Source organism: Coenobita brevimanus, chromosome 94 (assembly GCF_032717465.1).
Source record: "Coenobita brevimanus isolate Jiangsu-jjx chromosome 94, ASM3271746v2, whole genome shotgun sequence".
NCBI lineage: Eukaryota > Metazoa > Arthropoda > Malacostraca > Decapoda > Coenobitidae > Coenobita > Coenobita brevimanus.
Genome location: NC_137047.1, coordinates 37,000,872 through 37,026,419, shown reverse-complemented (window position 1 = coordinate 37,026,419; position 25,548 = coordinate 37,000,872). Strand labels below are relative to the sequence as shown.

At 42.4% G+C, this 25,548-nt stretch overlaps 1 protein-coding gene across 1 annotated transcript in view; it reads left to right on the top strand.

Annotated features, from left to right (window-relative positions):
* The window catches only part of LOC145412798 (26S proteasome non-ATPase regulatory subunit 8-like), a 38,074-nt gene extending 17,144 nt beyond the window's left edge, over nucleotides 1–20,930 (top strand). The window contains exons 4-5 of the mRNA XM_080282579.1: nucleotides 7,683–7,875; nucleotides 20,287–20,930. Coding sequence (XP_080138705.1) covers nucleotides 7,683–7,875; nucleotides 20,287–20,607 — 514 coding nt within the window. The 3' untranslated portion in view covers nucleotides 20,608–20,930. The remainder of the gene's footprint in view (nucleotides 1–7,682; nucleotides 7,876–20,286) is intronic.
* The last annotated feature ends 4,618 nt before the right edge of the window (nucleotides 20,931–25,548 follow it).

Here is a 25,548-nt window from a genome sequence, read left to right as displayed (position 1 = left end):
TCCATCTGCTCTAGCTCATACCTTCCCAATCTTTCTTCCACTATGCTCTTATACTCTGTCCTTTTCTCACTATCTTGCAATTTCTCCACTCTTCTCATAGGAGCTGCTTCCTCCTGTCTTCCCCTTCGCCTCCTCAACCACTTTCTTTGCAACTCTACCTTGGCCATCACTAAGTGATGGTCCGAGACTCCATTCCCCCACCCTCTCCACACTCTTGCATCCAACACTTGTCTTCTCATTCGCTCATCCACACACACGTAGTCTATCATTGCCTTTCGTTCAACAAGTTCACCATCCATCCTCCTCATTACTCTCCATGTATACCGGTGGATCATCTTATGACGAAAGTAGGTGTTGGCTATTGCCAACCCCTTACCAGCACAGATGTCCACCAAAGCACTACCATTCCCATCTACTTCAGTTGGCACACCCCGCTGACCAACCACTCCATCCACTCGTACACTCCCAACTTTGCCATTCATGTCTCCAATCAACAGCACTCTCTCGCTCCTCTCAAACTTGTCCATACATGCTTCTACTCTTGCCCAAAACTCATCTTTCACTCTTGCCACTCGATCCTCTGTTGGAGCATACACACATACAATCGCCCATGCTTGTATACCTACTTTCATCCTCACCCATACAATCCTTGCACCCACTGTTCCATACTCTCTCATATTCTCCTTCCACTTCTTGCTTATCATCAGACATACTCCCTCTCTTGCCCTCTCATTCTCACTGACTCCCGCACATATACCTACACCGTATTCCAATTCTCTCATCCTTTCACCTTTCCATTTAGTTTCAGTCAATCCACATATATCCACTTTTGCATCCTCAAGCACCTGGACAATCTCTCTCTCTTTCACTTCATCATTCACTCCTCTCACATTCCACGCTCCCACCCTCAGAATGTCCTTTGTCCGTTCCTTAGTCGTCAACGTATGGTCTGTCCGGGTCCGAGGCGCTTTATTTGCTTTTTTAGTTAGTTCTTTTTACGGGGTGGGGCACTAACCCACCACTCTTAATACATGCTACATACAAAGATCCCTTAGCACAGAGGGAGACCCCTGTCAGTGTCAGGAGAGGCAACAGCTCTCTGAACTTCTTCCAACCTCTCCTCACTTCAGCCCCACCTCCAGCACATAACTTGTCTCCCAGGTAAAAAAAACTCTTCCACACACCAGCAACAGCAATCTTTTCATGCCAGTCTACTTCCTCATGCTCTCCCCAACACACCACACACACAAAATCAGCATTACCTTACAGTCCACTCGTAATACCACTACATCTCTTATGTACCCACATATCACAGATACTGCAGATACTGCACAAGATGGAATTACTTCCCATGCCCTTGTAGCAAACTGCTCATGGCCACTCTCCTTCTTCTTTGACAGTATTGCCACCAGCTCTAGATACCATCACTTTTGTTTTATCTGCATTTACTCTCAAGTCCTTGTACCCCATGCCATTTCTCCACTTCCTGAATGTTTCCTCTGCCTCTCTTTCATTCTCTGCAGTCAACACCAAATCATTGGTAAACAATATCTGTCACGCGAATCTTTTTCTGAAGTTGTGGTAGGTGGGGGTGCTCACCATCCACTCACTTGATGTAGTGCTGCTGTCGGGTGTCTGCCCTTTCCTCTCCTCCATCTTCTTTCCTTCCATCCTCTTCTGTCTTCCTTTACTTCATTCTTTCCTTGTCCTTCTGCCTATGGGTAACTATACACTTCCTCTTCTGTCTTTCTTTCCTTCATTCTTTCCTCTTCCTTCTGCCTGTGGATGACTCTACACTGAGCGACAAGCCAAATGGCTTCCTGTACACCAGGAAATTATTTACTACGCTGGGTGGTAACCAGATAACCAAATTTTGGCGCCTGGTGGTTTAGTGAGTAATTATTGCGCTCCGGTCGGATTGAACCGGTGAAGGTTTATATCCAAGGGGTGGTTGGGGTTGATTGCTCATGTAATGCCACTCAGGGATGAGTGAGGCTGGTCACTCTCATCTTAAATGCCGGGACCAACTGCTTAGGCCCGGGCTCCTACGCTCCTCATGGGGCAATGTAGGATTGGATGATGGATGGATGATACATGAGAGAGCTTCAGGCACCATGATGAACAATATAGGGCTCAAAACTGACTGCAGATGCACACCAACATTCATGGAAAACTCATCATTCAAATCTCCATCTACTCTCACCTTGGTTGAAGCACCCAGGTACATAGCCCTAACCACTCTAACCAGCCACTTCTTGATCCCAAGCTTTCTCAATGCCCGCTTCACCACTTTCCTCGGGGCTTTGTCAAAGGCTTCTCCAAATCACAGAAACAAAGTACAATTCTCTCTTCTTTGCTATGTATATTTGCTGAAGCTGTTGGACAGTGAATATGGCATCAGTGGTCCCTTTGCCTAGCATAAACCCAAACTGCATCTCATCAATATTCACACTTTCTCTAATCAAACCTCCTTGTCTATCTATTCTATCTATTGCCAGACGCCTCAATCCCGTTTGGGGTGGCCACAAACAAATTGCCTCCAAGTCGCCCTGTCCCCCGCCATTTCACTCCCCTGCTCCCAACTCACACCCCCCTCTCTCATATACCTCTCCATCTCATCCTCGGCCTCCCCCTCCCTCTTTCCCCCTCCACCTCACTCACATACACTCTCTTCGTCAGTCTTTGACCCTCCATCCTCTCCACATGGCCAAACCACCTCAGTGTGTTCCTCATAACACTTCCTATCACATCCACATCAACACCACAACGCTCCTTTATATCCTCATTCGTCAGCCTGTCTCTCCATGTGACTCCACAGGCTCCTCTTAAATAACTCATTTCCACGGCTCTCACTCTTGACTTGTGTCCTTCCAACAACGTCCAAGCTTAACTTCCGTACGTTAGAGTTGGTATCACAATACTGTCATGTAGTAACTTTTTCACTTCCATGCTCACTTCCCTGTTTCTTATCACTGCTTTCAAAGAACCAGCAACCTTTCTTCCCTGCTGTACCTTTTCAAGCACTTCACCCTCCAAACCTCCATCCTTACTCATCACACTACCCAAGTACTTAAACGTACTCACATTTTCCAATTCCTCACCATCCAACCTCGCTGTACATTCACTGACTTCACCTCTCTCAAAGACCATCACTTTACTCTTCCCTACATTCACCTTTAGATTCCGTTTCTTACACACTCTCTCAAACTCATCCACCTAGCCTTGCAGCTCCCCTCCGTCTTCACTCAACAACACAGTATCATCTGCAAACAACAGTACAGGGAGTTTCCAAACACTATCCTCTCTCACCAGGGCCACTCCAACATCCACTACCCTACCTTGTACCTCTTTTATTACCCCATCCATGTACAGATTGAACAACCTCCTTGTACTCTCTCTATTTCCTTCATTATCAGGTCCAAAAGTTTTATGCCTCTGTAATTGCTCTTTCCAGGGCATCACCCATCCCCTTGTACACATTTACAATCACACACTTCAGACAGTCATCTGGGACAACACTATCTATCTACCTGTAGCCTGATGGCATAATCCCGTAAAGGGTGGCTGTTTGAATTTGAGTTAATTTTTTTATGGGGAGGGGCACTAACTCTCCACCAGCCCACTTGTTGACGCATAGGGAACACGTATGAGTTAGTTATATGGTTACCATCCAGCACTGTAAATGGTTTCCGGCATTCAGGAAACCATTAGGCTTTTCACTGAATGTAATGCCACCTGAAAAGGAAAGAGGATAGTAAAAAGTGACAGGAGTGATTGGAGAAATAGGAAGAGAGGAGGGCAGACACAGAAAAAGAATGATAAGGTGAAGGAAGAAGTTGGTGCCACTACATTGAGAGAGTGGATAATGGTTGCCGATTTTTTTGATGGGTGAGAAAGAAAATCCTGTGCAGACACATGCCACCCACGCAAGCCAGTAGTCATAGATTTGAGCCAAGATGGTCACCTAGTTTTTAATGTGATCTGAACATCACTGCTATTATAAAATAACAGTGCAAACACACAGCGAATGGTGCAGTGTGTGATATTGAGTGGAGAGAGAACTTTTTTGTGTGTGAAATAATAAAACTTGTTCCTTGGAAAACACCGCATCTGCCTTCCCCAGCTTTGGGTTGACAATTCATACTGGCCAAGGACAGGCAGTGTTTCATGTGGGTGGCAGAAATACTTTTTAGAGTGTAAGTTATGGGACCTTTCCCCTCCCTCTCCCTATCCACATTGAACGCACTCTAAATTGGCCTCAGTTTGCAATTTCTTGGGTTGGTATCAGTATGCATTTCTTGGTATACAATCTGTTTTCACGGGACATAACCCTATTGCATACTGGGACGTGACTGTCATTCAGCCACCATGTACATCTACCGTACAGGGTTGACACTGTACAAACTAAAGGGTCATTTACTGCATGTTGATAGGTGGTGCAAAAAATAGCAGTTATGATGAGTGAAAATTGGATGCAGGGGGTTGCCTGTACTTGTATACCACTGCAAAATACAACCCGCTCAGCTGTGCTTGCACTGTAATACAACTTTCACACTAACTCATCTCTTGCATCTCACTCTCATACTGTTGACAAATTTTCACTATAACCTTGACAAAGATCTGTTGGAGCATCCAGCTTAAGTGGTTTGTATTTTCTGGTCCAGATAAGTGTGGGGCCACAGCACTAAAAATTTAGACCTTCATTACTCCATTTCCAGTATTTCTGTACTCATGATCCATAGCAATTTTTTTTTTTTTTTTTTTTTTTTTTTTTTTTATGCTAGGAAGAAGGAACCAAAGGCCACAAGCCCTCAATAACCGTTGCTTCCAAGAGAAAAACAAAATACAAGAGAGAGCCAAATTCAAGATCCGATCATTTCGAGATGTCCGGACATGCTACGTTTGAAAGATTGGAGATCATAGCTAGCAGGAAATACAGACAGAGGGAGACAGTTCCAGAGTTGACCTGTTGCATATTGCATAAATGAAGGACTGGGAGTAATGGTTAACTCTTGCATTAGAGAGTTGGACAGAAAAGAGATGAGAATTAGCTGCTAGACGGGTGCTACGCGCCTGACGTAGAGGTGGAGGGATGCAAGCAGACAGTTCAGAGGAGCAGTGACCATTGAAGTGGCGATAGAAAAGATATAACGATGCAACAATGCGGCGAAGAGACAGAGGTTGAAGGGAGCCAGTAAGAGGTGGAGAGTTAATGAGACGAAAAGCCTTTGACTCTACCTTATTGAGAAGAGCTGTATGTGGAGAGCCTCCCCACACATGAGAGTTGTACTTCACACAGGGGCGGATAAAACCCGTGTATAGAGTCATCAGTTGTGCAGGGGTAAAGAAGGAATGGAGATGGCTTAGCACACCCAGTCTCTTGGAAGCAGATTTTACAAGAGATGTAATATGATCTTTCCAAGATGAATCATGAGTGAATGAAACCCCAAGCATGTTCAAGGATGATGCAGGATTGAGCTGGATATTATTAAACATTAGTGGGTACACCTGTGGAAGATTTTGGTGGGTTGATAGGTGTAAGAACTGAGTCTTTGATTCATTAAAAACAACAAGATTATTTTTACCCCAGTCAGAGATACGAGCCAAGTCAGACATTAGGTGTGCCATAGCCTCATCCCTTGCTTGTTGAAGTAACTGCTGAGGTGGACGTTGTGGGAACCAAATGGAAAGGTGAAGGGTGGAGTTATCAGCGTACGAGTGGATAGGGTTAGAAGTACAGCACCCATGCTACTCATTTGTGCAGTACAGTTGACACCCCTTAATTTTATAACTACATACCCAATATCCATCTTTGCCAGAACAGATAGTGACTTTTACTATACACTTATCAAGATACTCATCACTGTTACAATGGTAGGACACATACATAGGTCAGGCAGTTAATCAAAGGCAGCTGATCACTTCAGGGGGTTTTATTCTGAGCACAAGTGAGATATAGCTACTGGCAAAGCTTTGTGACTTTTCTCTCACATTAACTCCATCCTTCACTCACTAACTCTGTCACGCACTCTCTTTATCACTGTATGTACGCCACTTACTGTTGACTGACTGTTGTTATTTACTCTCTGACTTTCATTAACGGCCACTGGTTCTTGCTCAATAACAACCGTGCCCCAGACAAACTAATAGTACGCGCTTCCTGGCTTACCCAACTGGCACACTGACTAAACTGAACTGAACTGTCCAGGAGGGAAGGGGGGGGATGGTCCTTTAAATTCTCCCCCAGTCCCCCAACTCCACCTATCAGCACAGCCCAGAACACACTCAAGGCCAGGAGAGAACTCTCATTTTTGACACAATAATGCACATTCTTGAGCCTGGGAGAGAACTGGTATTTTCCCATGCAATAATGCATGTAAATTAACAGTGCACAATAACAATAATGACGAATTAATTCCAAAGGTAAGAGAAAATAAAACACGTGCCAAAACTCCAGAATGTTCCTCACATCCCCAGATATAAGCATTAACCAGATCCTGTGACACAACACTTAATTTCTAGAGTGTTCCTTACAAATTTCTAGAATGTTCCTCACATCAGATATAAAACACTAACCTAATCCGTCGAGCATAACAATACTTTTTCCCTGTTTTCTCCTGTGATATGCTTGAGATTATTGAGTGTTATCTGTTGTTTGTCTGTCTCCAAATAATGCACATAAAACAGTTGTTTCCTGTCAGATCTTCCATATTTTGGCTTACGTTTGTCCTATCATCTTGCATTTTTGCATTCAATTTATTTCCTCCCCTCACAAATTCTTCCACATCCATGCTGAGTTTTACCCATGGGGTAACAAATTACACTTGGTTACTTAAAGGAAAAGTCAGATAGAGGATATAAATGTAAAGGAAAAGTCAGATAGAGGATATAAATGTAGAGTTAAGTTGAATTTGTCTCCCATATTATTGCATTTACATTATGATGGCCTTGGCCATGTATGCTTGTGTAAGCCTATTTTTCTGTTGATGACAGTTAATACTGATAACTGGCTACCATGTAGCTCCAACACCATAGTTGTGCCATCAACAAATAGCTTACAATATATATATATATTTTTTTAATGGTAATAAACCCCAATTTTTACCCAGTGATATGATAGTCTTTGGACTGACTGTAGCTGGTAGATAAAGTTAAGTGTGTCTGTGTAGGTGGTTATGCCTGTGAAGGTGAGTCAGAATTCCAGTGGCTTGAATGGTGAGAGTTTGACCCATTTAGTTGGACATGGTGATAGTTCTCCCACTTTCAGGTTTTTTTGTTCTCTGGACCCAACCTTGCCCTGCACTTGGTGGGAAAATTGGTTTGGATGATGATGATAATACTCTTCCTGTCATCATTCCTTACCTAGAGCCTTGGGTTTGACATTGGATTTGTCATTCTCCTTGACCAGCTGTTGTTTATGTCAGATGAGTTCAGCTTGCCCCAGGGAATAGATTGCAGTTGTGTAGAAGAGATATGAATGTGTAAGTGTCTCAGCCTGGCTTTTGATTATGTAAATATGGTATAGTTCCCTAACCTAGGAGTGGTGTGCAATGTCGGCTACTGGGGTTTTGGCCCCACTCCACTCTCTTCTGCCTCCTACTTACATAAAGTGATCTTATGTTCCTGTTATTAATGTGTTGACTATAACCATGTAAGACTAAGCTGTATAAACATTATGACAGGGAGCAGCTGCCAGAGTCTGCCTACATGTATGAGCTGCTAGGCCTGGACCTCCTGTGTTTGTTGGCTCAGAACAAAGTGGGAGAATTCCACACCAGTCTGGAACACCTGCCTCCCCCAGCTGTCACTGATAATGTTTACATCAGGCATCCCGTTGCCATGGAGCAGTACCTTATGGAAGGTGCTTATAACAAGGTATTGTACATATGATACTGTTATATAGAAACTTTATCCCCTGATTCTGTAATAATTTTATTTTTACTACTATTGTACCAGACTATTTCAATCCACATAAGAGGAAAAATCTTGTTGTGACAGGAATGTGTCAAAGTAGGGGTTCTCAACCTTTTTCTCACCATGAACCCTCTGAGTTTTCAAACCACCAACCTAGACCCCGATTAATCTGATAGTGAATTGTATCATGTCGATTGTGAAGGCTCAAACATGCTTGCATGTGTCGGACATGGTCACCTACTGGTGGCATTCCGTGCAGCTTGATCTCTGTCAGCCTCCCTGTTCAGTCTCTTATATGAATGTTAATATATTGAGACATGCGATGGATATTATCAAATGGTTGAAACTGTAATGACATTATTAACCTGCGGTGTCCCATCGACGTGAATTAACGTCCACACGTTTTGTCACTGTCAATCCCGTCAACGTACATAAACACGAATCAATTGCAAGGTCCCTAATTTGCACAATTTTCAATTTTCGCGAGTGATTTTTGGTACATATACACGGGACACCTTCATCTACAAGATGCCAGGCAGGGACAATGCCTTACCCAGCATGACCTCCCCCCCCCCAAGCATGCCATTGTCTCAGCAATTCACCTGTTACCAGTGACCTGGCCAGTAAAGCCATGTCATGCCACGGTACGAAATTCAGGGCCAGAGTAATTCCCCAATCAATGACAATGTGGAGGACAAACTTTACATAGCATTAGAGGAAGAAACAGCCAGAAATGATGATCAGGTAATGTCGCCAAAAAAGGTCAGGTATGTTGATGTGTTTGATGAGTGAAACAATGCTTATATTGCCTATATTACTGTGTGAAAACCAATATTCTCTTGTACTACATATATATTCGTACCAAATAAATACAGGTAACTCGCACGGAACACGTGGGTTTCGTTCCTACCGTGCCGTGTTAGGTGCGAAATCGCGTATATTTAAACTACTCCGTATTTTGCTCCCTAGACCCCCCAAATGTGTTGTTTTGCTGTTATCTGTCACTGGTAATCACTAGAAAGCACTTTAAGTGGTTAGAAGGTTTATTTAATGTTATAACTCACAAATACAGTACTCCACAGCAAAATTTCAACACACAAATACTGTACGTAAACACAAGGAAACATTCCGACTTCGATCATAGGTAATCATATAAATCAGTTTAACTGGTACCAGTGCTTTAACTTACAAGTACATACCAGAACAGTACATATTTAACTTAGAAATGCAGTACTGTGATATCGAATGATTTCAGTACATAATCTGTTAGTAATGGCTGGAAAAAAAAAAATGTTATGAATACATTTTCACCTTTTTGATGTATGTTTATGGTAGTTTCGAGTTATTTTTTACGTTATCGTTGTGCCCATGCTTGGAAAAGGGAGCGAAAGAGTTGAATTTTCAGTCCTAAATGAGAAAACTGCACGTCCTCCAAGGCTAGACTCTGCCACGGGAGAATAAAGTGAAGGGTCAGTCCAATTAGCAATAAGGAAGTTGTGTCACAACTTCCAGCTCCCACACCACGAGAATGGCTAAAAATAGAATCGTAATGCAGTTTCAGAACTAACAATAAGTCTAATTATTATGAATACAGATACAAAGCAGAAATAAATACGTTTACAGACGGGGAAAACGTACTTCTTCCGTCATAACATGTTCATCTTTTTCTATCATTTTACGTTCATCTTTATCATTGTACCTTGTTAATTTCGCAATATATATTGCTGTCTCGTAAACAGGGTGGTTGAGTGTGTTTTGCAAGGGAGGAAAAAGGTTGTATTTTCTGTCTGGGTCGAGATAATGGGTGTAACTATGTGTGGTTAGGCATGGCCACAAGCGAAAAAATCGTACATCCACTCCTCACGATAGCAGGTGGCGAACTGACAGATGATACATGAGAGGGTGAAGTCAAGGTAAGTCTCATGTCCCAGATTTTCGTTCACTGCCCGAAAGTTTTCACAGTTTTCTACAAGTTGCATTGCATCAAATGATCCAAACCATTACAGCAAACCTGAGCAAATAGGTAAAGATACCAAGACAAAAATGTATTTTTCTCTTATTATAAGTCTTTAACGAACAAACAAAAATGGCAATATTCCGATGCCGATCATGGGTAATCATATAAATCAGGTTAACTGGTTACAAGGCTTTATTTAATGCTTTAATTGCTTACTAGTACATACCAGAACAGTAAATATTTAACTTACAAATACAGTACTGTAGAAAAGCAGTACAGTAAGAGTTTAACGAACAAACAAAAAAGGCAATATTCCGACGCCGATCATGGGTAATCATATAATTCGGGTTAACTGGTTACAAGGCTTTATTTAATTATTTAACTTTATTTAAGTGCTTACAAGTACAGTACATACGAGAACAGTAAATATTTAACTTACAAATACTGTACAGTACTGTGGAAAAAACGAACAAATAAAAAAGGCAATATTCTGACGCCTATCAGGTTAACTGGTTATAAGACTTTATTTCTTGCTTTAACGTTATTTAATAGTACTTTAAGTTGCACATAAACTTACCAGAACAGTACAGTACTTTAAATATTTAACTTACAAATACTGTGCTACTGTACTCGGGAATGTCTTACTCACTGAATAATTTCCCGCCTAGATCGTCACGTAATCAAAACAAACCGCGCGCTGCGGTGACGTTCGAGGATTTGATCTTTCCAAGGCCTCTCCTGCGTTAATTTGTAGTTTTCATAATGGTTTTTTAATCTTACGTTGTCTTATATGTATCCCAGCCCTTACCGTGTATAATTGCGAGCGCGTTCCGTGAGATCGTGTTCCGTGCGAGTTACCTGTAAATAAATACCGTTTATGAGTGGTGTGAAATGGTTACACTCCCATAGAACTCGTTTTCTTTGGAGCCAGCCTGATAGAAAACACAGCAAGGTGAGGAGGTACTGCTACCTGTTTCGAGTATTTAAACCTCAGGTGAGCGATTTCTCTATGATTTTTCGATGTTTCTCACCAAAAGCGGAGGTTTGAGCCAAAAAAAAAAAAAATTCCAAAAATGGTCAGGATTGGGGGGAGTCAGTGGTGGAAAAGTGGTCGGGATGGGGCGGGTTAACCCCTTAAGACCGCAATTGTTTCAGGCAATTCGAGGGTGTTTTGGCGACTTTCACCGAGGGCAAATTGGCTGTATTCTGGCCAAAGAGAAAGAATTTACACACCTGACAACGCAATCCGTACCCCCATAGGCCTAATGGTTACCGCACAATCGCGCTTCAGTTAAAAAAAAGTTTATGATAGTTACCCCTCAAAAACAATCGAACAAATGAAAATTTTGATAACTACCTATTTTTCTTATTGAAACAGGTCATTTCAAAGTGTTTTGTCACACCAACCATGAAAACAGGTGTATGTAGGTGTGGGGAGATTACTAGGCTGTGGAGAGATAACGTAGGCTGTGGAGAGTAGGCCTATAGGTACAGGGGTTGGTAATAACCAGCTTTTCGCATGAAAAGAAAGCACTTCATTGTGTTCTGTAACATCTACCATGAAAACAGGTGTGTATGTAGGTGTGGGGAGATAACTAGTGTGAGGAGTAGGCCTACAAGGCCATGGTGGTACTTGGGGAGAAAAATTTCGGCAACAACCAAATTCTCTTGTGGAACCCCTCCATTTCAGTGGGATTGTCATACCATCCATAAAAACAGGTGTGTATGTAGGTGTGGGGAGATAAAACAGGTGTGGGGAGTAGCGCTACAAGGCCTCATAATCATTCCAAAACTAACACAGACGCATATAAATGTTTATAACCATCAAGGACATCAAAATAAAGTTGAATAATGCAATAAAAGCATGCATAAGAAAGGAAAAAAAAAACAATAATTTGTTTCCGATTTCTCTTTTTACTGTCCCAACTTCTCATTACACATTTATTCCACCATTACAGTTATCACATTTTCATTACACTTCATTATACTTATCATCACAGTTTCGGCAAGAACCAAATTCTCTTGTGGAACCTCTCCATTTCATTGGAATTTATCACACCAGCCATGAAAACAGGTGTGTTTGTATGTATGGGGAGATGAAACAGGTGCGGTGAGTAGCCCTACAAGGCCTCATAGTCTTTCGAAAACTAATACAGATGGACACTACTCAGAGGTGCTAATCTGGGCAGGTAGAAAAAAAAAAAAAAAAAAATGCGTCGTATGTAGTACAACATACAGCATTCTCCAACTACATACGTACAGAAACTGTTAGGTACGAAGTGAGAAATGAACAGAGTGAGGTGTAAAAATTTGGGAAGAAGTAGAAATAATATGAACCAGATAGTATTGTGATCCCTACCCTGACGTATGGAAGTGAGGCATGGACCATGTAAGAGGGGAACAAGTCAAGAGTGAGAGCAGTGGAAATGAGTTACCTGAGAGGAGCATGTGGAGTGACGTGGAGGGACAGGTTGACGAATGAAGAAGTGAAGGAACGCTGTGGGGTGGATGTGGATGTGGTTGAGAAGATTAACCCCTTAACCGCAGGGCATCACTTTCGTGACGCTTGGGAGCAAGGGATCATACCGCGGGGCGTCGCTTTTGTGATTCTGTGTTATTTTGAATTCACCCGGGCTTCCAAGTGGGGGCTTGTATCATCTATCAGTACTGCCAATGTCCAACACTAGTCAGCACTCCTAATCTCATCTGTACTCCCATCCATTGTTGGCAATTTAGCCATTTCTCCCCGTTCTTGACTCCCCTCCCTACCCCCCCCTCCATTACACTATCCTCTCGCCTGCCTGGCCATACTACGCTAAGTAAATCTTCCCTGGAATTTTTCACTGATTTCATCCATTGAAATAAGCCCTATGCCCTATTCTTATACCAAATAATATATACAAGAAAGAAATAAGGTAAGTGAGAGTGCCATACACCTGGAATTGGCTAATTATCACCTGACAACACCTCACGTGCACTCGTTCGCTAATTTTCGCTGTTTTTTTCCCCTTGAAATATGCCATATAATCTATTTTCATAGTAAATATACATATAAGGAGGGAAGGGAGAAGCCTAAGTGATATTTACATTCACCTGGAACTACCTAATTTTTAATGTATTGTCTAGATTTCCTGCCAATCATTTCAGTGAAATACATAGCTGTTTCAAGAGCTACGTTGGTAGTGCTGAATAACCCTCAAGTAGGCCTCAACCCGGGCCGGCCCTCCTATCAGTTCTCTCTCAGATTCCGAAGAGGAGGTACAGCTCATCCTCTTGCTGACTTCAGGGACTTTTTTCACCCCCATGCAAGGGCCCTGTGACCTTTACCCCCTACTAAACCTTGTGTGGAAAGAGGTAAAGGGCTGACAATTGATAAAAGAGTGACTACGATCTTTCTATTGAGTAAAACAGTGCAAGTGGAATTGTAAATAATGTGTAAATAATGTGTAAACAGCAAGTGAAAGTAATGAATGTAAATATACGTGAACAATGGAAAATAGTTTTATAAGTTACTTCAAGTGACAGTGCATAACACAGTGTAAATAAAATAGAAATGTAAATAACGTAAATAAAATAGAGAACGTAAATAGAAATGTAAATGAGTAGTATTATAAGAATACGAGTATATACCCTAGGAGTAATGAAAGTGAAAGTTTCACTCTAGCATGTCTGAATACTATGAGTTATGAGAGTGAAGATGAAAGTGACATTCACTCTCAATGCCAGTATACAGGACGAGAAAGTGAATGCTACGTATTTTACTGAAAGAAATTGAATCCCTACAGTGGCAATAAACTAATACTACTGAAGGAAACTTATGGATAAAGACTGTAGATATATATAAGTGTTATGTAGTTATAGAAATATAAAGTGTGAGGGGTTTTATGAATAATAAATGACAGAGTACCAAGAGCGAACTAGCGGAAGTGCGGCGGTCAGACGCGCTCATAATTTTCATTGCTTTCACAGTGGTTTTTTTTTTGGAGTATGGATCCCAAACTACTTGAAAATCATAGAGTAGTATTTATAGTGTTAATATCTGGCTGTGGTAATCATATTACGGGCTGTCGGGAACTGTAAAGTGGAGACTTCGTTACCCAACTTCAGAGGTCTCCACAAGTCCTACGGTAACTGACGAAGGCTCAACAAACATTCCAGGAGAAAGCTGAAGGTATGTGCCATAAGCATATGTAATTTTAATATTCTAGGACTAATAACTGATTTTTGGCAAATATTTTTTGAGAGTCTGTCGGAGCCCGAATAACCCCGCGGCACACGCAAAACATCGGTAAACATGCCCGCGGTGTAGGGGTTAGGAGAAATACACTGAGGTGGTTTGGACATGTGAAGAGAATGGAGAATGAAAGACTGACTAAGAGGGTGTATGTAGGTGAGGTGGAGGGAGGGAGAGGGAGGGGTAGACCGAGGATGAGGTGGAGGGATGGAGTTGAGAGGTATATGAGGGAGGGGGGGTGAGTTGGGGGGTAGGGGAGTCAAATGGTGGGTGACAGAGTGACTTGGAGGCGTTTTGTCTGCGCCCACCCTTTGCGGGATTAGGGCGTCGGGCTATAGATAGATAGATACATACATACATACATCAGGCCTGACACTCGGGGGGCCTGTTGGGGGTTGGAAGGGTAATGAGGGACAAGGAGGGAGAGATGGGGTGGGGTTTGGGGGTGGGGAGAGGCTAGCAGGGAGGGAGGAGGGACAAGAGAGGGTGGGATGGGACGCAGGTTGTTGTTGGAGGAGAGATGCTGTTGCGTGGAGGGGTGGGAGAGTGATGGGGGACAAGGAGGGTGTGAGGGAGTGGAGTAGAGGGGGTAATGAGGGACAAGGAGGGAGAGATGGGGTGGGGTTTGAGGGGGGGAGAGGCTAGCAGGGAGGGAGGAGGGACAAGAGAAGGTGGGAAGGGATGCAGGTTGTTGTTGGAGGAGAGATGCTGTTGCGTGGAGGGGTGGGAGAGTGATGGGGGACAAGGAGGGTGTGAGGGAGTGGAGTAGAGGGTGGCATGGAGGCGGCCGAGAGGGGGGTGCCTCCCCCCCACCCGGGTTGGTCCAATCCCCCCTCACGCCATATCAGGGGCGAGTTCTCATTGGCCTGAAGCCATGTACGTCATAATCGGGGTGGAGCAAGCGCCCCGCAGTTTTTTACAGGCCGCGGTCAATTGATGCGATTAGGCATTTTGGCATAAAACTCAAATCGCATTAGTTGATGTGATTAGGACGTAAGGGATTAAGCAGTTAAGCATTAACACCAGTCATTGTACAGTGATACTACAGAAGAGTGAAACAGTGTATTTATGAAGAAAATAAACAATAGCACTAATTCTGTGTAGAATGGTACTATACCAGTTATTGTAAGACTGACGAAATGATAATGACTTCATCTAGCAAATAAACATTAACACGGATTTATATATGACAGTCAGTATTAAACTTCAGGTTGAAGGCTGTGCCTGTTTTTTGCAAACATTTCTCAGTTTGAGGAGCAGTATTAAACAGACGTCCTCCAAGGTCATGCTTCACATTAAGCCATGCTCGATGTTTAGTTTTCATGTTCTGCTGCGTTGAAAACCCTTGCTCATAATAGGTAAGTACTAGGGAGCATCAGCTAACGCCTCACAGCAACATCAGCTGCAGCAGGTTAAAGCTAGCCTGTTTTAAATCAGAATCTGGTCAGGGGAATTGCTTCAAATGCATCATTTGCAACAGTCATTCACCAACTTTGGGAATTCTTCTTACATGTAATCTAGGAGAAGGTGGATGTTAACAGTGAATGGGTTTCATGTCAGTTTTGATTCCAGCTCTCTAAGTACAAGGAAATAAAACTGCTGTTCCATCCACAGGGAAGAAAGATTCGTTTGGACAAGGTGCACCAATTGTTGTTCTTCTCCAGTGTCTTTGTTTTTATCAAATGCCTCATTAAGATGTTGAAGCATGCTAAGATTTTCATTTTTGACCTTCCCTTCCCACAGCCCTAGCTTCATGTTGAATGATCTTAATTTGTTCATGAAATCAGTCACTGCAGTAAAACGACCTTGGATAAGTTTAACGAGTTTAGATGTAACACTGTCCTTCAAGTAGCCAATTTCAGGAGCAACTGGTTGTCTGACAAAATCATAATGAACTCAGGTGACTTTGTCTGGTTGTCACATTTGAAGAATTAAGAAAGCTTTATCAGTGACTCTACTCTTGATACGACATTCCCCCATGACAACCAGTGTCTCTGTAATGGGTAGCCGTTTGTCTTTGAGTTAGTTGTTTTACAGGGAGGGATACTAACCCTCTGCCAACCCACTTGTTGACACATAGGGAACACACAGGGAACACACGTGAGTTGGTTATGTTTACCACCAAGCATTGTAAATGGTTTCCTGGCTTACATGAAACCAGTAGGTTTGTCACTCACATATTAAGCCATATGAAAAGAAAAAAAGAATATGGTAATAAAAAGTGACAAACAAGATGGGTGAAATAGGAATAGAGGAGGGCAGACAGAAAAAGAAAGGTAAAAGTGAAGGAAGAAGTAGGCAACACTACATCAAGTGAGTGGATGATGGTCACCACCACCACCCCTCTCTCTCTCTCTCTCTCTCTCTCTCTCTCTCTCTCTCTCTCTCTCTCTCTCTCTCTCTCTCTCTCTCTCTCTCTCTCTCTCTCTCTCTCTCTCCTCTCTCTCTCCCTCTCTGTACAGTATATATACACGACATAAATAATCCATCCATCCGTCATCCAAGCCTATGTTTTCCTATGAGGAGTGTAAGAGCCCGGGGCTAGGCAAGTTGATCCTGACATTTAAGATGAGAGTGACCAGCCTCACTCATTCCTGGGTGGCATTACGTGAGCAATAAATCCCAACCAAAAAATTGTAGATACACAGTGTAAACTTTTTTTACAAGTTTTATTTAGCTCTTAGGCCAGACCTCTAATAGTGGAGTGGTTAATGAAAGCTAAGTTATATTCACTATGTTCAGCTTCAGAAATCTTTCATGAGCTGAATAAAAATGTCTGGTATTAGCAGTAATAGAATATACTCTACTATGATGTGTCATTAAATTGAAAACATGCTAATAGAAGAATGACCATCTCATGGATTTTGTATATCCCAGTTCATACTGTCTACTGTATAATCTTAGGCATGTTCTCCTTCACAAGCATCATTGTCCCCGTTCTGCCTAGTATGATGCAATATTAAACCTATTCATATATTTTTCTGTAACCCATTGGTCTAGGGGATCTCTTATTTTATTCTTGCCATCTGATGATCTGCTGACAGTTGTACTCAGCTTAGGTTGGATCTTTTGAATTGTTGAGATTTGATACTTCCTTAATTAACCTCCATCAGTAAATGAGACCTTTCCCAAGTTACATGTAATCATCTGGTTGCAGCAAGAACAAACTAACAAGGATGTTACCCGGTTTTAAATAGTTATAATCTTACCCATCATTCCTTTTATAAAATAAGACCTGACATGAAAATATACCGATTGTTAATTGTACTACCCTTAGATCTCCCTTACATGTAGCATCTTCCCTCCCCACTTCCTAGCCATGTGCCTTATAATACCAATATTTTTCCATTAAAGTGTGCCTAATCAGCCCTTCCTTAACCCTTACACCACGGACTTGTTTTGCTTTTTCTTGCGGCTCCCGCAGGCATATTCGCGCTTCGATAGACTCTCTAAAAATATTTGCCAAAAATCAGTTATTAGTCGTAGAATATTAAAATCATATATGCTTATGGCACATACCTTCAGCTTTCTCCTGGGGTGTTTGTTGAGCCTTCGTTCAGTACCATATAACTTGTGGAGACCTCTGAAGTTGGGTAACAAAGTCTCCACTTTACATTTCCCGACAACCCGTAATATGATTACCACAGTCTGATGTTATCACTAGAAACACCATTCTATGATTCTTAAATAGTTTGGAATCCATACTCCAAAAAAAAAAAACACTGTGTAAGCAATGAAAATTACGAGGGCGTGTGATCTTCCCACTTGCGCTAGTTCGCTGCTGGTGTTCTGTCATTTATTATTCATAAAAACACTCACAGTTTATATTTCTATTACTGTATAACACTTATATATATCTAGTCTTTATCCATGAGTTTCCTTCAGTAATAGTAGTTTATTGTCACTGTAGACATTCAATTTCTTTCAGTAAAATACGTAGCATTCACTTTCTCGTCCTGTATACTAGCATTGAGAGTGAATGTCACTTTCACCTTCACTCTCATAACTCATAGTATTCATACATGCTAGAGTGAAACTTTCACTTTCATTACTCCTAGGGTATGTACTCATAATCTTAAAATACTACTCATTTACATTTCTAGTTACGTTCTCTGTTTTATTTACGTTACTTACATTTCTATTTTATTTACACTGTGTTATGCACTGTCACTTGCAGTAACTTATAAAACTATTTTCCACTGTTCACGTATATTTACATTCATTACTTTCACTTGCTGTTTACACATTATTTACACATTATTTACAATTCCACTTGCACTGTTTTACTCAATAGAAAGATCGTAGTCACTCTTTTATCAATTGTCAGCCATTTACCTCTTTCCACACGAGGTTTAGTAGGGGGTAAAGGTCACAGGGCCCTTTGCATGGGGCTGAAAAACGGGGGAAGTTAGCAGGAGCAAACGGATGTACCTTCACTTTGAAAGACGACAGTGAACTGATAGTGGTGGCCTCCTGCCGCCTGGCTAGGGTGAGTGCAATACTACCAACTTTAGCCTTGTGAGACCTGCTAATATGTAGCAATGAAATGATTGGCAGGAAACCAAGACAATACATAATAAATTAGGTAGTTCCAGGTGAATGTAAATATCACTTAGGCTTCTCCCTTCCCTCCTTATATGTATATTTATTACGAAAATAGATTATACGGCATATTTCAAGGTGAAATAAACAGCGAAAATTAGCGAACGAGTGCACGTGAGGTGTTGTCAGGTGATAATTAGCCAATTCCAGGTGTATGGCACTATCACTTACCTTATTTCTTTTCTGTATACAGTATATTATTTGGTATAAGAATAGGGCATAGGGCTTATTTCAATGGATGAAATCAGTGGAAAATTCCAGGGAAGATTTACTTAGTGTAGAATACAGTGTGGTGGCCTGCAATAATTAGGTAGTTCCAGGTGAATGTAAATATCACTTAGGCTTCTCCCTTCCTTTCTTATGTACTGTATATTTTTATTACAAAAATAGATTATACAGCATATTTCAAGGGGAAATAAACAGCGAAAATTAGCGAACAAGTGCATGTGAGGTGTTGTCAGGTGATAATTAGCCAATTCTAGGTGTATGGCACTCTCAGTTACCTTATTTCTTTCTTGTACTGTATATATTATTTGGTATAAGCATATGGCTTATTTCAATGGATGAAATCAGTGAAAAATTCCAGGGAAGATTTACTTAGCGTAGCACGGCCGGGCAGGGGAGAGGATAGGGTAATGGAGGGGAGGTAGGGAGGGGAGTCAAGAATGGGGAGAAATGGCTAAATTGTCAACAATGGATGGGAGTACAGATGAGATTAGGAGTGCTGACTATTGTTGGACATAGGCAGTACTGATAGATGATACAAGCCACCACTTGAAAGCCCGGGTGAATTCAAAATAACACAGAATCACAAATGTGATGCCCCGCTGTATGATCCCTTGCTCCCAAGCATCACGAAAGTGACGTCCCGCGGTTAAGGGGTTAAAAAATTACCAGGCTTTCAAAATACGTTGCATTTTTTCCGTCCATTGTAGCAAATAAATCCTGACAGTGAATTAAAAATCCATTGCTTCTTACAAAGCTGATTTATGAGTTTCCCCCAGTTTGCAGTACCTGATGTATGGAAATAGTTGTTATATTTAGGGAGTAAGCTGTAGCTCCAGTCAGTTAGGGTGGTACTTCCTCGGAAGATAGGGAAGCTGGTTGTAGGGAGAGCAAGAGCTTCCATCTCGCTAGGTCTCAGGACTAGCTCAAGACCATCCCTCTTTGGTGGCCTTTTTGAGTATCACTCTGCCAACATTCTCCCTCTGGCATATTTCTTAGACTGTCCACTGTATGCTAAACTTCATGCACTTTACACACCATACATCATACCTTACTACAACATGGGTTGGTGCCAGCAAAGACATGTGGCCAGAAAACTCTGCCCCCACTACCTAGTAGGGGACATGAGGGGGGGTATGAGGCGTGCTTGTGGCTGTGCGGGCAGGGTCCGTGGTCTGTTTCTACCTTTTATTTATTCCAACCATGGCTTAGAGAGGCTGCTAGAGATTGAGCAGTGTGGATTGCCACCATTAGGTGACCAAGGGAGATATGTTAACATGTTAAAGCCTTTATTAATGTGAATGAACACATCCTTTTCACATAAAGCTCATTCTCCACTAATGTTCTCCCCCAGATCTATCTTGCCAAAGGTGAAGTCCCTGCAGAGGGCTACAAATTTTTCATTGAAGAGCTTCTAGCAACCATCCGGGAGGACATCGCTGACTGCGTGGAAAATGCCTATGACCGAATACGGCCAGAGGATATTGGAAAGATGCTATACCTTTCTGGAACCAAGGAGATTCTGGAATACTGTTCTCAACGGGGGTGGGAAGTGGGAGGGGATGGGTATTTACAGTTCAAGAAGGAGGTTAGGAAGAGTGATGATGCCATCCCATCAAAGGAGCTGGCACACCAAATGATTAACTATGCTAGAGAGATGGAGCAGATTGTTTAGGTGGCAGAGCATGTTCTTATATACAGTACATTATTAGCCCCTTCAGTTCATTAACATGGTTTTTATTACATTCTTGCTAATTCCTGGCACTTTTGGTTTGGAAAAGTACCCTAGCAGCACAGGAGCCATTGGAGACCCTGCCAAACCTCTTCATTTCAGATCTCCCAAACTGAATAAAATTGACTGGTAATAGCAGGAATAAACTTTCATCAGATTGAAGAGATTAATGACTAGAACTTTATTCACCCAGTATGTGTGGAAGATTGAACTTGTGCTGTAGTAGAACCTTGACTGGCTTAATCCTTTCAGTTTTGTGACATAATATTTTTAAATTTTGTTGTGGTTGTATCCAGGTAATTTTATTCAGGTTAGGACAGACTTTTTGAACTTGAGGGGTTAGATCGAGCCTTCATTAACCCTTTCAGTATGTGAGGCCTTTCAAAAAGTTTGATAAATTGTCTGGATGTAGGAAGAATATAGATGAAAATAAGTTATCTAAGTGCAGGAGTTGACCATATGCCCACTCCCACCCATATATTATCATAAACGTTAGATATGGTGAGATCTGAACATATCTTTATTTTTATGGTACTTATAAATTTATATCACTCTCATCTTAAATGTCAGGACCAACTTGCCTAGCCCTGGGCTCATGGGGCAATGTAGGATTGGATGATGGATGGATGGATAAATTTTATGTTTATTCATGGAACTAACACCCCTTAGCTATTTTCCAAGTTTCTTCTCTCTCACTCTCACCAACGTACCTTTTCTTAGCATTTGCACTCTTATCTTTGTATCAGTTTCTTGCCTTACATCATGCTAAATTGCTTTATTTATTTATCTTTTTTCTGAGGATTTTTGTGTTGTCCTGAATGTGGTCAGTTTTGCTCTTGTGTAAGTTAACCCAGGCAGTCCAGTGACATAAGGCCATTCAGTTCAGTGACATAAACGCATTCAGTCTGGTGTTATAAATCCGTTCAGTCCAGTGATACATATATTTTAAATTCATGCCACTTCCATCCAATTATAATCTTTTTAGGGGAGACTTTTTGTTGTAAAGAGAGTAATAAAGGCAGAATCTAATCCTCAGTCTTGAGTAGTCTCTTCTTAGGTGAATGGAATCATCTGGAGATAGCAAGAATGAAATATAAATTATTTGGTTGAAGTGAAGGGGTTAACTCCAGATCACTGAGTTGTTAACTGTTTAACTTAAGACCACTGAACCTGTCCAACTTGTTTTTCAGTGTGTTAGATATATCATTACACAAAGTGTCGCCATTAGTCTTTGCTATCTTTTTTTTTTAATTTTGTGTGTATTAACTTTGTAATAAATTGTAAAAATTTTTCCTTTGAGTTTTAGTTTGGTGGGGGCACTCACCATCCACTCACTCAGTGTAATGTTGCTCTTGGGTGCCTGCCCTTTCCTCTCATCCTTCTTTCTTTCCATCCTTCCTTGATTCTTACCTCTTCCTTTTAGCTTGTCACTCAGTGTGGAGTCAGTGTGGGTGACTCCACACTGAGTGACAAGCTAAAAGGTTTCCTGTACACCAGGAAACCATTTACTGCACTGGATGGTAACCATAAAACCAAATTATGGCACCTGGTGGTTTAGTGGGCAATTAAAGCACTCCACTTGAATTGAGCTGGTGCAGGTTTATATCGAGGGGGTGGGTGGGGTTAATTGCTCACGTAATGCAACTTGGATGAATGAGGTTAGTCACTCATCTAAAATGTCAGGACCAACTTGCCTAACCCTGGGCTCCTATGCTCCCCATGGGACAACACTGGATTAGATGATGAAGGAATGAATGAATGATGAGTTTTATTTACCGGTACTGAGAGAGACAGGATTGAAGCATTCGGCAATAGATACTGTAGACAGATAGAAGTTCATTGATCAGCTAAGTTTGTATATTTGGTAATTATTTTAATCTTTATATACTTGGCAGTGGCATAGTTTTAAAAACTGGCGGTAGTGCCAAATACCCATGTAGTCTGTGGGGGCACCCATCATCCACCCACTTGATTTTGGAGTAGTTGTACATTGAGTGGCATGCCAAATTATTTCCTTTAAACTAGAAAATCATTTAATATGCTGGGTAACCTTAAAACCAAAAAACACGTTCCCTACATGTCAACAAGTGGGCTGGTGGAGGGTTACTGTCCCTCCCTGGTAAACGACCAACTAAAGATACGAACAATAAGCCTCGGATGAGGACGGAGAAGGACCAGGCAAAGGACGTGGTTCAGATTGCAACATGTGATGTAAGGGGTGCGAATGATGAGGTGAGAGGGAGAGAGATTATTCAGGTACTTGAGGGTGCAAAAGTGGACACATGTGGATTAACTTAGACTAAATGGAGAGGTGAGAGTGGGAGTATGGATGGGGTATATGCGTAGAAGTAGGTGAGAACGAGAGGGCAAAAGAGGGTGTATGTATTGTTGTGTGCAAGAGATGAAAGGAGAATATAAGAGAGTATAGATCAGTTGCTTCATGGATTGTGTGGGTAAGATTTAAAGTAGGATTACCAACGTGGATGATTGTGTGTGTGTGTGTGTGTGTGTGTGTGTGTATGTGCCAACTCAAGATCGTGCAAGCAGAATGAAAGGAGTTCTGGACAAATGTGGAAGCATGCATGGAAAAGATTGAGAGGAATGAGAGAGTTTTTGATTGGAGATCTATCTATCTACAGCATATATCTAAGCTGCTTCCCCCAAAGAAAGGGAGGTAGCCGAGACAGGACAACACGCTCCCAGTTTACTCATCCAAACACACATTTATTCATATCTTATCTCCAAGGGGGGAAGGGACCACACCACACTAGGGTCAATTGTGCTGTGTAATCAGCAACATCCGCAGCAGGGTGCGACAGCAGAGCTGGTTTACCCCTGCCACATCATAATGAACCCATCCTCTTACCCGCACGTGACCTGATCAGCTGATTAGACCCAATGTGGGAGAGTATCCCCTCAGAGCTACAACACAATTTATTCGTTCACAATGTCTCCAGTCATTCCTATCACACGCAGCCACTCTTACTTGCTCAACAGACATCCCCCTTGCATCTAACACCCTCTTCACACTGTCCATCCATCCTATTCGTGGTCTTCCTCTCAGCCTTACACCTCCCACGTCCGATCTAGTTATCTTTTTCACCAATCGCACTTCATCTATTCCCTCCATATGCCCAAACCATCACAGCACACTCTGCTCAACTCGATCAGCCATTTCCCACATAACTCCAGTTCTTATTTGCACTTCATCATTTCTTACTTGATCCATACACGTAACCTCACACCTACTCCTCACACACCTCATCTCCATTACATTCAAACTCTTCCTCTCTGCTACACCCATATTCCATGTTTCAGTCCCTTATAATGCAGTTGGTACCACTACACCCCTATACAGCTTTCTCTTTACATCCATTCTAAGTGAACAACATCTAAACACTTTTTTCATTCCTCCCAGCACCTTTCCTGCTTCATTCATTCTAAACTTCACTTCTACATCTATTCTTCCATTTACAGCAACATGTGACCCAAAATACTTAAAACATTCTACCTCCTCAAGCAACTCACCATTCACAAGTATATTAATCCTCCCACCATCTACCAACCTTGTACACTTCATCACTCATTTACTCTCAATTTCCCCCTTTCACACACCCTTCCACACTCCTATACCAACTGTCTCAGTATCTCCTCCGAATCGCCACCAGTGCAGTGTCAACCGCAAACAGCAGCTGCTTCAGATTCCACTCTCTACCATCAGCATTCACCAGACTCAAACCTCCACCTGACACTCTCACATTCACCTCACATCCATCCATCCATCATCCAATCTCACCTTGCCCCGGGAGGAGCATAGCAGCCCGGGGCAAGGCATGTTGGTCCTGACATCTAAGATGAGAGTGACCAGCCTTACTCATCCCTGAGTGGCATTACGTGAGCAATAACCCCAACCATCCCTTGAATATAAACCTTCATCGGCTCAATCCGATTGGAGCGCCGCAATTACCCATTAAACCACCAGGTGCCATAATGTGGTTATATGGTTACCACCCAGCCTAGTAAATGGTTTCCTCATGTACAGGAAACCATTTGGCTTGTCACTCAGTGTAGAGTCACCCATAGGCAGAAGAAGAGGAAAGAATGAAGGAAAGACAGACAAATGAGGTAGTGTAAAGTCACCCGCAGGCAGAAGAATGAGGAAAGAATGAAGTAAAGAAAGACAGAAGAGGAAGGAAGGAAAGGAGAGAGGAGAGGAAAGGGCAGACACCCGAGAGCAGCACTATATCAAATGAGTGGATGGTGAGCGCCCCCATCTACCACGAACACGATCCATATAAATATTAAAATGCCAGGAATAGTGACTGAGGGCAACACGACATCCCCGGGAGGAGCCTACGGAGGGGCAGACAGAGTGCGACCTGACCCCAGGCGACAGGGACATAAGTCCGCCCGGGCTGCTTGCCCCTATGACCCCATCCCCATCCCGATGCAGATGACCCTCGTCCTCCCTCAGGTGCTTGAGTGAGCGCTTCACGAGGCTTTTTGGCTCCAGCCCTGAGGTCCGCACTCCAGCTCCCAGCCCCGACAGTGCAGGGACTTTCGCCGCCCACAGCCCCGGACCAGAGAGGACGCCCCCACGAATGATCTTGTGGCCCCTGGACACAAAGGCCACAGACGGGACTCAGCTCCCATCAGGAGTTGGGCTGAGTTGTCTCGTCGCCCCCCTAACCACGCCGCCGCCCCACTGACAGTGAGTGACAGTGAAAGTGCAGTGACAGTGTAATCGTGACCTGAATATTGGGCAGTATACTATCCGAGGGAATCTAAGTCCAAGGCCTATTAATGTGTGATAGTTACGGTCCAGGCAGATGGTGAAATAGTGAGAGTGAGAAGGAAGATCTAATTAGAGTGCAGTGATTTCAG